This window comes from Xiphophorus maculatus, chromosome 12, assembly GCF_002775205.1.
Source record: "Xiphophorus maculatus strain JP 163 A chromosome 12, X_maculatus-5.0-male, whole genome shotgun sequence".
NCBI lineage: Eukaryota > Metazoa > Chordata > Actinopteri > Cyprinodontiformes > Poeciliidae > Xiphophorus > Xiphophorus maculatus.
In genome coordinates this window covers 26,284,596-26,299,235 of record NC_036454.1, presented here as the reverse complement: position 1 = coordinate 26,299,235, position 14,640 = coordinate 26,284,596, and the positions used below count along the sequence as shown (strand labels likewise).

Genomic DNA, 14,640 nt, shown 5'->3' with positions numbered 1-14,640 from the left:
AGGTCAGGGAGACATATTTTAATTAGGGGTGTCCTGATGCAACTCTTTCACTTCTGATAAAAATATTTCAGCTTTGAATATTGGCCAATACCGATAATTACACGATTAGATATCAACACAAAACATACATACTTTTGTAATTTATATTGTAGTGGGAAATGTTAGAAAAGGCTTCATCAAGTGATATCAGTGTAACAGAGCACAATAGTCGACAACAATAGGAATGATGACTGATTCATTCATTATTAACCAGTTGGTCTGCATGCTTGTATCCAAGATTGTAGATGCAGGACAATATATTCCAAAACTCGTTTTTGGCTGATAACTGATTTTGATATCAATATCGGATCGGGACACCTCTAGTTTTAATAGTTCTATCATAGAACAACCTGCACATTTTGGATTCTTATTTGCACTTTTCCTATAGAAAATAAAAGCCAAAATCTGAATAAACAGCCCTTAACGAAAATCTGAAACTGGTATCGGCCAGAAAAAAATCTGATCAGTGCAAACCATCCAAGTAGTGTGGCAGAGTCGTTGCTTAAAGTTAAACTGGCTGGCAACGACACGCCGGAGTGCTGATGTTCTGCCAAGAACAATAATGCCATTATTCAGATCTGGTTAGCTCAAGGGGATAAATACAATAGCATCAGGACACCTAAGCCTCTTTAAAACATATACATATCAAGCACATGACTTGGAAGACATCCCGAGCGAGCTTAATTCAACACTGTGCAGAAACGGGCCGAGGAAGGTAGCAACGTTCAGCGTCTCGGAGCGACGCGATCCCCGTGGGCAGGTTAGAGGATGGTTGGTAGAACTGATGAAAAACATTAAGAGCAGCTCCTCCTCTCGGGCTTACTGAACTGTAGCTGGAGTCCTGTGTTTGTGGTTACATAAGCCCTTCATAGAAGCTCTGCTTCGACTGAGCTGCCAGGCTAATCCTCTGGGATGGAGTGCCCCACTAATCCCACGGCAGGAGAATGGAACTGAAGACATTAACCAGGATTACTACACAGGACCGTGTTCAAGCAAGGCCAACGGCAGTTATCACTAAATAACCTCGTAACTCACAGAAAGAAAAAACAGACACACTTAGTAGGAGACACTACCTAAAGCTGAGCAGATTTGAAGTCAGTTTTGGTTGATTTAAAATGGAGGACAAAGACTAGTAATAAGAAAGGGGTCACATCAGACAATCTCTGGGTATCTGCAAGTCAAATTTCAGACTTTTTAATGCCACCTTGGAATGAAATGCATGACTAATAGACTATAAATATAAAAGTTGATTGGAGGATCCTGCTGTATTACAACCAAGCATTACAAAAGCCTCTGTAGCGCCAGGCTTAAAACTTTTTTTTTGTTTTTGCATTGTATTGGTTGGCAACAGAAGTAAGCCAGTGGTGAAAATTAATGCTGTCCAGCCAATTAGTGATAGAGTTGCACTTACCCCTGACAGACACAGAAAAGCTAGCCAGCTAGCAAGGGTACATTAGCAGCTAATTATCGGTAGCCTCAACCACCTCAAACCACAGAATGCAATGAAGATGTCTGCATGAGACTCAAACTTTTACCAAACAGAACAGCCTGGTAAAATTTAAGATTATCATATAAAAGGACAACTTACAATTTCTAAAGCAAATTTAAGACATTTTAAGGCCTTAACTTTAGATGCATGAATTTACAACTTTTTAAGGATGCACAGACACCCTGAGTCTAACCAACTGCATGTGAACGGCACCAAAATAGCTGCCTGCTCAAGAAATGCTGACAGATGTTAAAATTTAGAACATTAAAATTCTGACATAAAAAACAAGAGATGACCGACCCATCGCAAACTTTAAAATGGCTACAAAAAATTAAAAAAAACCTTTCCCCGCTAAGTGCTAACAAGTAGAGCTAATCCCAATTCTTCAGTGCATACAAATTTAGATTTTCCTCTGAAAAAAAACTATGTTGGCCAGCTTCTGCATCAATAACATATTTTAAGAAAAAACCTTGATAGATGTAAGAAGCAATTTAAAATTAAACTGTATCTGCAGCAGTGGCTCCTAATGTTGATCCTCAGAATCCACTTTTCTTTATGATTTAAATGTGTAGCAAATGTTAATGAAGTACAGCAAAATTATGATACTTGGTACCATGTTACCAAAAAGCATGTCTTTTGGATGCTTAAGAAAGCGAAAAATGTCAACTTAGTAATAATTTTGTCCTCGTTTAAAAAATAAAAAAATAAAAATCAAGAACATATAAATAAAAAATGATTGGTGACTTGTATATTGTTCAATTCTTCATATAATTCTTGAAGAAAAAGTGGACTCAGCTATAGTTTATATAACAAAAACCAGATAGCCGAGATGAAATAGAAATATTCTAACTGGGGGACCTCTAGATTAAAAAGGATATTTATTCCACATAGAATGTCGAAAACTTACTAATGCAAAAAGTCCAAATTAAATAAAATTTTTAAATTCAACATGATAATTAAACATATTTGAGGGAAATCATCACTGAAGATCAAAGAATCCCACATAGATAAGCTGTATGCAGAAGAGCTCACTGAATCTGAGAAGCTCAATCAATCAGTAACTGAGGTTCAACCAATATACAAATCAAATACTCTGGGAAACACTCACACACACAGAGCTAGTGCCGAGCAAAAACGGGCAGGATGGCAGTGACCTCTGCAAATCAGCCATAGGCTTTTGGGTAATCTTCAGTCAGGGACAATAAACAGCCCGAGTTAATGACTGCTGCATTCGCAGGGCTTGCTGATAAGGGACAGACTTTACAGCCTCCCTGATAAAAGCCGAACTGCCTTGACCCAGAGAGAAAGGGAAACGGCTCCAAAGAGCAACAAACGCCTTTTCAGGCAGACTGAGAAGCACACGCACAGACACAACCTCGCAGCACGTGGCAGCTGCCGCCTCTCCAACAGGAAGTCACACCCGTGTCGCTCGGCGATGCTTTCAAACGTCGCTCGGGCGGCTAACGTTCATTGATCCGACGACAGCGTTACAACACACAGCGAGGCTGCTGGAGCGAGAAGACGAAAAGTTTAATCTGCATTACCTTTTTTGGCTGTTTCCATCTCTTCTTCAGTCCAGCGAGAGCTCTCATTCATTTCCAGATTGGCTGTCAAAAAAAAAAAAAAAAAAATAGAGAAGCAGCGAGTTAGAGAAGGCGGGAGGAGGCGGGGGAGCGGGCAGTTGTCATGAAGTCAGTTAGGGAGTGACTGACATTAGGAAAGGAAGAAGAGAAATGAATTGAAGAGGGAAAAAAACAATCAAAGGGGGTGGGGGGGAGGGCAGCTTGCACTGAAGCACTGCAGCTTTGGTTGCTAAGGACTATTTGTTTTAGATGGAGGAAGCAGGAAATCCAAGGAGAGAAGTCAGTTAATGATTATAGACATAACAACTGGCTGCTTTCCCTGCATAGGCTGTGAGCCAGGCTGTCAGGAGGGCTGGAGCCTGCACTTATACGTCCTAGGATGGACTTGTGAAGGGCACAGTGGGCCGGTTGGCAAGGCTAACCAGCAGAAGACCAAACAGTGGCAAGGGTGGGGTTGCTTCCTGCCAGCCGCCCCCTCTCCTCCACCCTTTTGTCACCTGGGAAATCCCTGTGACTGAACGACTGCGGCATGCACACACAACTGCTGAAACATCACAAATCCTATACTAGCCCGGAGCTAAAGCGTTACATGACTGAATTACTATCTGAAGGGGTGTGGGGCAGGGGTATCTAAGCAGGAAAACACTGCGTAGCACGACTATTTGTTCTCAAGTAATAGTTCTGTTTTTGAGGCAGGAAAACTTCAGACAGATTTCATTTGAGTTATGCCAATTATGCGTGTCCCTTTTGCTAAAGAGTTTGCAAAAGAAAACAATGAGAACAGAAGAACAACAGTACACTCTGGTGGCTCAGAACATGAGGCTACAAGTAGATCAAAGGTCACCCTGTCTGTCTAATATCACTGATGTTAGAACTTCTACGTAATTTTATTTAATAATTAAAAAATACAAACTTTTATTTTTTGCCATTTATTCTTAATGATTAGCCTCTAGCTAAAGACTTCACAAATTGTTCTGTGATGAAAGATTATCATTGATTTGTCCTACACTTTCAGGATTTCATGTTTTTCTGAAGCAACTTTTCAAATTGCAATCTCCCTCAACATTCATGACTTTTAGTAAAGATTAAAAAAAAAAAAAAGAAAAGAAAATGAGAGTAGGCTCATTTGTGCTAACCCAGCTCGTTGCTGAGCGGCGGAGTGGTGGTCTCCTCTCCTTCGCTGTTCATGGAGCGGGTATCACGGCCTTTGCGGCGGCCCTGGCTGTTCGCTGTTCGTCTTCCCTTGAAAGCCACAGTGGGCTCCTTGTCTTCGGCATCTTCTCCAGAAGTGTCATCCCTGCATTGTAGAGACGACGACAGAGTCAGAAATGCTACAAATTAATAAATTAATAAAAGCAGGGTGTGGTTGGGATCCTTGTCCTGTCAGAACACCCAGTCACCATAAGTCAGAATCAGAAGGTCAGGCTTTTGAAAGATCTGTGTTCAACCAGAAAACTGCAATTAGTGCAAAATTGTTTTAAAATGGACAACATTTGAGGCTTTAACAGTACAATGGTGCCAGACACATCAAAATTGTTGTTTGAGGGGGGAAAAAAGGCCAGGCTAACCACCTGGAACGGCTAAGACTTTAGCCTTACTTATGGACAATCCCTAAAAGGCAGGTCCTCTGCCAGAAATGCAAATAATTAAAAATAAATAAATAAATCACACAATTCAGTTCTTTAAGTTATCTAATTGAAGTTAAAATACACATATTTCTGGGCAATTTGAAAAGACAATGGAATCTTGCTTAGTAAGAGACGTTGGGGAGCAAATTATGATTATGTACGATATGCCTACACTGCTCTTTCATTCTTTTTTACTCTCAGGATAATTTATCGCGTGTCGCCACAATGGCATGGAGGAGATGGCAACAAAGCTTCAACCTCCTGCTCCTCCATTCATCTTCCTCCTACTCCATTAATCTTGCCAAAGGGAGCTAGTAGCGCTCTAAATATAGGCGAGCCAGCTGTGCCAGGGGTGACACGCAGGCAGCAGGGTGTGCAAAGAGCCACAGAGTCCCCAGGCCTTTTCTCAGAACAGGGAAGCAATGGCCACTGGTTCATCAACATCACCATCATCATCATCTTCTTCTTTTTCATGCTTATAAATATGGGCTGGCATTGCTTGAAACAACTGCAGGATACAACCTCAGCTGACAGCGTAATAAACAACCTAACTGCAGACACAGAGATTTTAGTTCTCAGGCAACAGAAAGCCGTGATGTTCCATCTGTTGTTTTTCATCCTCTGCAGGAACCCAGCCAGAAAACATTCGCTCGTTGATCACTGCATCCACCTGTCCACCCACCCAGTGCCACACACACACACGCACACCCACCCCCACGCAACATGCAACACACAGTGTGTCAAAGTGACACCTGGTTTAATTATAGAGATTATTTTCACACAAAAAAAAAACAATCCAGGATTAAAAAATAAAACAACAAAAAAGAGACATAAGCTTCGAAAATGTGGGAGAAAGAAGATCTGGCATCACGTTAAGAAGCGGGAAAAGAAGCAGAAAGAAAACAGCAGCCGAAAAAGAATAACCTGGCTGTAGGTTTTGAAATAAATAGATTTTAAAATCCACTCTAGCTTTCCAAAACGCATACGTTCAGGGCTTCACCATATCTGAAAAATATGTGGCATGCGATTACATTATTTGGGAATGTATGGGTTAAGCTAAATAAAACCGACTCAAAAAATTACATTTTAACAACTAACATGATATCGAGATATGCAGTGTTATTTATTTCACCTGCCAGTGGTCATAATGTTATGCCTAGTTAGTGTACAGCGTTATTGTCCTTCTGCTTTCACACACAAACCCCAGACAGTGAGTTGTGTAGGGCTGCCACTAACTATTTAGCAATCAATTATTCTGACAATTAATCGGATTTAAAAAAGAAATTCTACAATTTTTTTTTCATTTAACCTCTAGAGCCATTTTTTAATACAATATTAGAAATACATTTTGAAAGATGCAAATCAATAATTCAATTTCTTTCTAAAGAAAATAAGCATCTTACTGCCTAAAATCCAATAATATAGCTTTCCTTTGGTGAACTTCAAGCATGTGAAACTAAAACTATGAAATTTGAGAAGATCTTGGTAGAACATATTTAGAGATTAAAAGTTTTCTTTTTCATCTTAAATGCACATATTTTTGCACAGTTTTGGCAAAATTACTCCTCTGAATATGTTGTTTTTTCAACAAATGGCCTTTTGGTAAACTCTAGTTAACAATCAATTACAAAATTAGCTGACGATTATTTCAATAATCGATTAATCGTCTCAGCACTAAAGTTGTATATGTAATTACTGTTCAGTACTACAATTCATTCTGCCCACTTCAACAATATGAACTATTAAAAACTATGCATCAGGCTACACATGATCTATTGGTAACAACAGCGTATGCAAACCAAGAGTGACTTTAGAAAATGACTCAAATGTCACCAGGAAACATTTTCTGGTGACAACAGTAAAAAAAATAAAAAAAAACAGAAACAGCCAGCCGCGGAGAGCAACTACCTAATACTTACTGCTATCCAAGCAGTTAGTGGTAGATTTTTGATTCATTGTACAGCTCTGACTCGAACTTTAGTTTTGGACTAAGTGCATGTCAGGAAATGAAAAAATTTCATAACTTTAACACGGTTTTGGGGTGCCGAACAGCCTTCATTTCAGGCAAGATTCAGAACAATTCTAAAGTGGCTCACTTCATTCCATCCTCCTTGTCTTCAGCTTCATTTTTCTCTTCGTCTCTCTCCCCCTCCTTCTCTTTTTCCTCCTTCTCCTTGTCGTCCTGACTGTTCCGGTTCACTTGTTGCTGCTGTTGTTGCTGATGTTGCTGCTGCTGCTGTTGTTGTTGTTGCTGCTGCTGCTGCTGCTGTTGTTGGTGCTGTTGTTGCTGCTGCTGCTGCTGGCCGTGCTGCAATTAAAGGACAAACATCAGAATGCTCCGGTAAATTTCACATCTCCAAAACATTTCACGGTTGAGCGATAGTGGATTTTGGCTGTGAATACTGTAAAAAGCTTCTGGTTATAAATATCCAACGTGACGGTCGGCTGAAGGGGGAAAAAAATAATGCGTCTCGTTTAACATCTTGGACCACCTTCAGCTTGACTCATTTACAGCAAACTTGTTTCATAAGCGAAGAGAAAAACATTTGTTTTGATGGATAAACACTTTAGACCCTCAGATCACAACACCGCGTCGAAACAATTATACCCTTAAGTCTTTTAAATAATGATTACATCCATTTCCACCGCTGCTTTGGCCCTGATGAGCCCATCACTCTGAAACAGAATTAATCTGGACTAATCAGGCTGCATGACCTTTTCTAGATCGCTGCTTAGACTCATACTTGTGCTCTCTAATAAACTGAAGCCTCTTTTTTTTTGATTAGCCTCGCTGGTAAGGGGGTTTTCCTAAGGCTACAGAGAGATTTATCACCTTGAATTATATTCCTATTAGCTAAACTTATGCTCATGATTAATCATTGCAAGATCTCTGCTTGATTTATACATTTAATATCTAAACCGGCAATTTTTCCACCCCAACCACATTTTTCAAAATCTATTCATGAGCAAACTTCAAGTGACATCATAAGTTAAGGTACAACATCACCATTCTCTGGAGCTCTTACCCACAAATATTTGTCAAAAGTTTGATCCTTCAAAGATGCAATGTTTAATACTTTACCTCCACACGTCACAAGCTCCGGTCGACTGGCACTTAGACGAAATAACTTCCCCAAAGTAAGTTTTTGAATAACATTGGAAAAAGAAAAACAGCCTTTTCTCTTGCTCGCTTATATGCAGAATCTTGGTTTCGATTCAGTTCAGCTACAAAACACCCGCTAACCTTCAAGTCAAATCTACAAATTGTCATAAGGTGTAAAACAAAACAGGAAATAAGAGTTCCGAAATTATAGCAGAGCATTTCTGCTGTATAACTGCACCCAGAACCACTTCCTCACCAACTTCCTGCCTGTCTGGGCTTTCAGGGTTAGAGTTCAGACTACTACAGCCACGCACTCAGAACAGAGAACCTTCAATGCTGCATTATCTTATTATATTCACAATTGGTCTCTGCTAATAGCCATCTTCGCATTAGATGCTTCAGCCAGGGAAAAACAAGCTGCTACCATCTACCGGCACCAATACATAGACAGACTCATAGATATTTTATGGTAAGTGAACATTAAGTGGAACAAAAGATGCGTCAAAAGTCTCTCTCTTCCTGTATGTCATCACTGAAACCCCATGAAATAATCTCCCCAGGGCTGATCTAGTGACTGCCCATAGAGAGGGACGGAGCACTTTGACTCAGTCTCTCTCCGGCTCATACAATGTACAGCAATGCACTTTCACTTCCTCCTCTTAGCACCCATTTTCCGTCACTGTGAGCTCATTAGATGTAACACAGAACATATGGAGCGAGCGTCAAAGTGCAGACTTCATCAGGAAGGCCAGGAGACGTCACAATACGCACAGAACAAAAAGGTCGCGAGCAAATTAAAGTGTCGCTTCTGTAGCCGTTCCCACTGCGTCTGATGAATAGCTTCAGATGAACAGGCACAACATGTGGCCGGTTTAAGAAAAAATAAATGTAGAAATTTAATTAGCAAAACTAAATGAGCTTTAACAGACTTGTGGGCTTTTTGAATAACTCGAAATCTCCAGAGACAAAATAAGCAATGCTAATGTCAGAGTAATTACAGAAGTAATGTGTCGAAAATGTATTTATTAATGTTTTCAAAATCAAAAGTTTACATAAATGTTCTCACTGGTATGCTTTTATAGATCTGCCCACAAATTCTCTAGAGGACTGATAAGAGTTTTGTGATGGCCACAACAAAACATTGACTTTGTTGACCTTAAGCCACTTTGTAACCACTATGGCTATACGCTGAGATCAATTTCCTGTTTGCGTCTCCACCTTAACTTCCAGGCTGATGTGTGTAGATGTTACTTCAACATTTTCACCATATGTTCTTTCTTCACAATGCTATCTCTTTTATGACGTGTACCAGTTCCTCCTGCTGCAAAATAATCCAACAAAAATGGCGCTGGCACTCTGATACTTCACCGCTGAGATGGTGTTCTCAGGCTTACCAGCATCCCTCCTTTTTCTTACAAATATAACAATGGTCCTTATGCCCGAACAGTTGCACTTTAGTTTCATCAGACCACAGGACATGTGTCCAAAAATTAAGATCTTTGTTGCAATCTGCAATCTGGGCTTTTTGTGTTTCTTCTGGGTCAATGGCTTCCTCCTGGATGAGTGACCTTTCAGCCCATGTCGGGTCACTGTGAATAGGGACACTGTCTTACCAGCCTCTTCACCAGGTCTTTGGCTTTTGGTCTGGGGTCAATTTCCACATTTTGGACCAAAATACATTAATCTCTGTGACACAGTACTCGTCTTCTTCCTTATATGGCGGTTAGTTAGTCCCATCATGTCTTGACTATAACGAATAAGTGTTTGAACAGATGAACGCGGCACCTTCAAACATCTGGAAAAGTATGAACTAGACTGGTCCAATCCTCTTCCTGATATCTTTTGACTTTCCCATTGTGTCAAACATGAAGGCAGCATGTTGAGGTGAGGCTTTAGAATACGTCCACAGGTTTGACTCCAAGGAACTAAGATGTGTCAGCTTTTAAAGCCATGACACCATCATCTGGGCTTTCCCTCGTTGGTTAAAGAGGCCGTTATCAATCTTGAAGACATTCATAAATACATCTGTGACATTCTTTCCCTCATTATCTTTGGTATTTAGTAAATGGGGATTATTTTTGGTGGCTCTAACTGACCTTCCAGTTTACAGTTTTGCCGTACATCGCATCGGTCTGTCACATAGAGTCCAATAAAGTCCACTGAATTCTGTGATTGTGGCATGACAATATGTGAAAAAGCTCCAAGAACATAGTTCATATTTCAAAATTCTGTAGCTCAATATATTACAACACACACAAAAAAGGTGTGTGTGTTCACAAATGTTTAAGAAGGTTGTCAATGATTTGTCTAACATATGTTTAGGCCTGAAATCCGAAACTGATCGAACATCTTCAAGAAAATGATGTCAGAGTGACATTTTCCGTTCTGTTCCTCTGCATAAGAGCACAGTCAAGCTTTCTGATGATAAAAAAAAAAAAATCATCAAAAAATATGTTGCTAATCTTTGCCAAGTGTGTTTAAGAACAGGAAATAACATGACTTTCAGAGTAGTAAGTTACATAGTAAATAAGCTTCATATCTATCAGCTAATGACCAGCAACAGCAGTATATGCCTTAATTTTCAGCCTCAGGAAACCTGTACATGTACACAATATTAACATAATGCTTCCCAGTTGAATGAAAAGGTGATTTTAAGAGGTGACAGTACCAGAGATCTCCCTCGGCGTCGGTTCCTCCGCACTATATTCTTGTAGTTTTCATTCTTTTTGGTCAGGTAGTAAAAGAGCACACACTCTGCCACCGTCTGAAATGCAAATGTAAAGGTTTTCACTTCCTCTGAACACAAAATCACTCCAAAAATAGCAAAAAGAAAAAGAAAAAAAAAGCATTTCATACCTTTCTCTCTAGAAAAGAAGCAATCAGGCCAAAGTTTTTAGGATGCTGGATGAACCTTTGAGAGGAGAACAAGGCTGATCAGATTTAAATCGTCTGAGCTTCCAGAGTAAGGCTACAAAAATCACAACATAAAAAAACAACATGGCCTGTAAAAGAGAAATATAACGGTTCGTTTAAATCATCTTAGATGTGGAAATGTCATCTGTCATCCCAGATGACAGTTACTGGTGAAGGCAGCAAGTGTTTGGTTTTGGTGAGTGTGACCCAAAGAGGAAACTAGAGCTCTTTGTATGTGGGTAACTTAAAAGTCACCAGTTTTACTGTGTGTTTTTGATTTGATTTGGTAGCTCCAAGCCTGCTCTCAGTTCTCACGAAAGGGGAAGGTTCACTTCCTTAGCAAAAACAAAACAAAAAAACCCTCACTGACCCGTCATCGGTTACGCAAATTTTATAGGGAGTAAGGCACGTTAAAACTTGTGGCGTAAGACCTGCCAAGAACTTTGTGTATGGAGCTTAAGTCGACTCATTTTACCGGCAACAATTACAATAATTGGGGGGAAAAAAAGAAAAAAAAATTTCTCACTTTTCTCGGAAAGTGTCCCTCTCCTGCTCGCTCCACATGTTCATGACCTGCCGGTCCTTGTAAACCTTCATGGGGTCGTCCATCAGTCCGTTCATGTTGATGAACTTGATGCGTTGCTGCTCGGCGTCGAACAGCATAGGGGGGATGACGGCCAGCTGCCGCATTTGCTTCTCCGTGTTCTGCACGTGCAACATAGACGGGAAAAAGAAAGCAAAGAGAGAGAAAAAAAATCCAGGAGTAAACAGACTGCTGCTAAAAGAGAAATCACTTCTGGTTGACATGGCCCTTTTAAAAACTAATGAATTAATAGAAGATAAGCCATTGATTTATTTTTTGTTTATAATTTAGTCATCAGTACAACCCTATGAGTAGAGATGCTTTTTTTTTTTAAAATAAGCTTTTTTAGATGTATTTTTCTTCAAACCTTAGCTTAATAAATGCAGAAAGTAAGAATGTTCACATATTTATTTGCACAGTTGTGTTTAGTGTCAAGTAGAAAAATCAAAGTTTCTAAAAATGTTTTTTGATATTTTCAGTTAAACACCATTATATAGTGTAGAGTTAATAAAATAAAATAAAAATAACCACTAAGTTCCCATTATCACCAGTCAGCTCTACTGCTGACTAAGCAGGTTGCGAAATGCACTGTGATCAATATCAGGGCTTGAAAAGGACAATGAAATGATGCTACACTACAGTGTAAGCAGTTTGATAAATTTGAGCAATAAAAAATCTTTAACATGAGGCTGGATTTTGGATGGTAAATGAGAGTGAAAATATGGTGTTGTTAAAATGGGAAGACATTCAGCTTTATGATTCCATCCCAAATGTTGGAAAACGAATGTAAATCAACTTGAAACCTCAAGAAATGTTTGATTTATTGCCATTAATGTTGTGTTGTGGTTGCAAAAACTCTTTCCTTTTGAAAACTCCACAGTTTCCCCAGTTAGATTTTCTCAAATCATATTTTGGACAAAAGAACAGCTAGCTGTAAATAAACTCTTAAATTCTTTTGATTAATTGCAATTCTTTAGAAATCTTAGAGGGAACGAATGATTAGGGTGATGGCAATGAGACCTTCCAACCTTAAACACGTGGAGCTCAAAAGCAAAGATAAAGCCATCAAAAACCCAAATGGGTACAAAGAAAAAAGCCAGTCAGTGATAAGAATATAAGGAAGATTTAATTGCTGCAATGCTGTTGGCATTGCAGCAATTTTTTCTAATGACCGATTGATTATTGAATCTTAAACAAGCCATTATTAGTACATTGTAAAGAAAGGCTAGCTTTTATCTCACAAAATTGAGAGCAAGTCTATGTTTCTTACATTTAATTCATTAATATTTACCTAAAAGTTAGATGACTTCATTTGTGTAAGCATTGTAAAACAATGAGTCAGCGTGAGTGAGTTTAAACTGAAATGAGTTATGTCAAAATGCTGGAAATGTTTGGCAGCCTGCCATCAGAAATCTCCATCACTGCTTCCTGCTGCATTAGTAAGAACTATTTGTTTACAAGGCTGTTTCCTAAGGAAGAGTTCTGCCTTGCTAATTTAATCTTCCTGCAGTAAAAATGAGAAATATTCTCATCCATTGATTTGTTTTATCAATTTTTTTTTACAAAATTACTCTTTTACAAAATAATTTTTGCAAAACTGTGGTTCTATTTAGACTCTTAGCAACAAAGTGGTTCAAACTATATTACAATAATTAAATAAACAGTATTTTAACTCAAGTTGCTGCCAGTTGGGGTTGGGCAATTTGGCTTAAAAATAAAATCCCAGATTTTTTACACACCAAATTAAATTTTGTATTTCAGTAAAAAAAAATCTGCTTCACTGCTGAAAAAGATATTACAAATGACATAAAATATTTTCACTCTTCCAGATAAATAGAAGTTGTCAAACAGGCTTGTTTGACAAGATGGCGGGCCTTGGATCCTGATAGCATGAACTATGGAATCCCAAAATAGCCAGATTTTCCTAAAATTAAATTTTCAAAAGCAAAAAATTTGATTAATCAATAAAATCAATTTCTTGCCCGGTTCCTCTGTCAGTTTAACAAACTTGAGGTTTATCTCACATTTCAAGGAGAACTCTACCAACAACAAGAACTGTGAAGCACAACATGGAGACTAGAGAGAAACTGATTGTTCTGGGTGAGGAAACATATAAATGGTTTAAAGCTACACAATCTGTGGTCTCCATGAATTGTTTAAAAAAAAAAAGAAAGAAAATTAAAAACAGGATGTCTGAAAACTTCAAAAATAAGTTAAAAGTTTGTAGCTGAGTGTAAAGAATCCAAAACTTCAACTGCCTATGGATTAGGAAAATGAGCATTCTGAACAAAACTTACCTTTCTCTTGCAGAGTCGCATTTGAAACCCAACAGTTGCCAAAGGGCAATTTCAGGTGGGGGTCAAACCAATTTTAACAGAAAGAGCTTACCTCATGCTCTGATATTCCATCAATGATTTCGGAGACTTCATGTTCACTGCGGGCTGCGGCTGAGGTGAGGCCACCTCCTCGCTGCCCAACACGGCTGCAGACACAAAAATACAAAAATCCTGTTGGTGATTCTTCAAAACGGCGGCCATAACAGAGTACCGGAGGCGATCGCGCTCTGCTACGCGTCTTTAGTGAAATCCCACCTCTGCATTCGTTCCTGCATCTCTCTCTGCTTGCGGATCTCTGGGAACTGCTTTTCGTAGTACTCCCGCACCTTGCTCTCCTTGGCCCTGCGCCGCGGGTTGTTTTCAATGCGCTCCACTTTCTTCTCCCAGGCCTCCATTAGCTGGTCATACCGCTGGCAGAACTTCTGCTCCTGCAAGATTGGATCGAGAAAATAACTCAGAGGAAGCAGGGTGACACGCTGAATGTTCTAGGCCTCAAACGATTAATCAAATTCATTTATCTAATCGTGATTAATAAATTTAATTTAATTTTGATTAATTGTTTACTGAAATAATCGTCAACTAATTTGGTTACTGATTAATCGTTAACCGAAGTATCCAGATTTTTTTTTAAAAGGCCATTTCGTAAAACTATACAAAAATGTTTTAATTTAAGACAAAAACTCTTTGGAAATACGGTCTATTAAAAAGCCTTAAGTGGCATAGTTTCAGCTAAAGTCAATTTAAATTCTGTTAAAAAACACTCCTAAGGACCTTTTACTATCAAATTTTAAGTAAAAAAAATAAATTAAAAAACAGCTTAGTAAACAGTATTTCTTTAGCTGTAGATACATTCTTTGTGACAAAAGATCAATAGTACACTAATGGAATGCTCTTTTATTTTATTTTTTAAGTAAATGAATTATTTGCCTATTTGCACCACTTAATGTATTAAAAAAAGTGTAAAAA

At 38.8% G+C, this 14,640-nt stretch overlaps 1 protein-coding gene across 3 annotated transcripts in view; it reads right to left on the bottom strand.

Annotated features, from left to right (window-relative positions):
- The window catches only part of ncor2 (nuclear receptor corepressor 2), a 111,023-nt gene that overhangs the window by 37,261 nt on the left and 59,122 nt on the right, over nucleotides 1-14,640 (bottom strand). For all 3 annotated transcript variants that reach the window (XM_023343094.1, XM_023343095.1, XM_023343096.1), the window contains exons 10-17: nucleotides 13,930-14,102; nucleotides 13,727-13,820; nucleotides 11,282-11,460; nucleotides 10,699-10,753; nucleotides 10,511-10,606; nucleotides 6,836-7,047; nucleotides 4,248-4,408; nucleotides 3,073-3,135 (exon numbers count right to left, since the gene is read on the bottom strand). In XM_023343094.1, coding sequence (XP_023198862.1) covers nucleotides 3,073-3,135; nucleotides 4,248-4,408; nucleotides 6,836-7,047; nucleotides 10,511-10,606; nucleotides 10,699-10,753; nucleotides 11,282-11,460; nucleotides 13,727-13,820; nucleotides 13,930-14,102 — 1,033 coding nt within the window. The remainder of the gene's footprint in view (nucleotides 1-3,072; nucleotides 3,136-4,247; nucleotides 4,409-6,835; nucleotides 7,048-10,510; nucleotides 10,607-10,698; nucleotides 10,754-11,281; nucleotides 11,461-13,726; nucleotides 13,821-13,929; nucleotides 14,103-14,640) is intronic.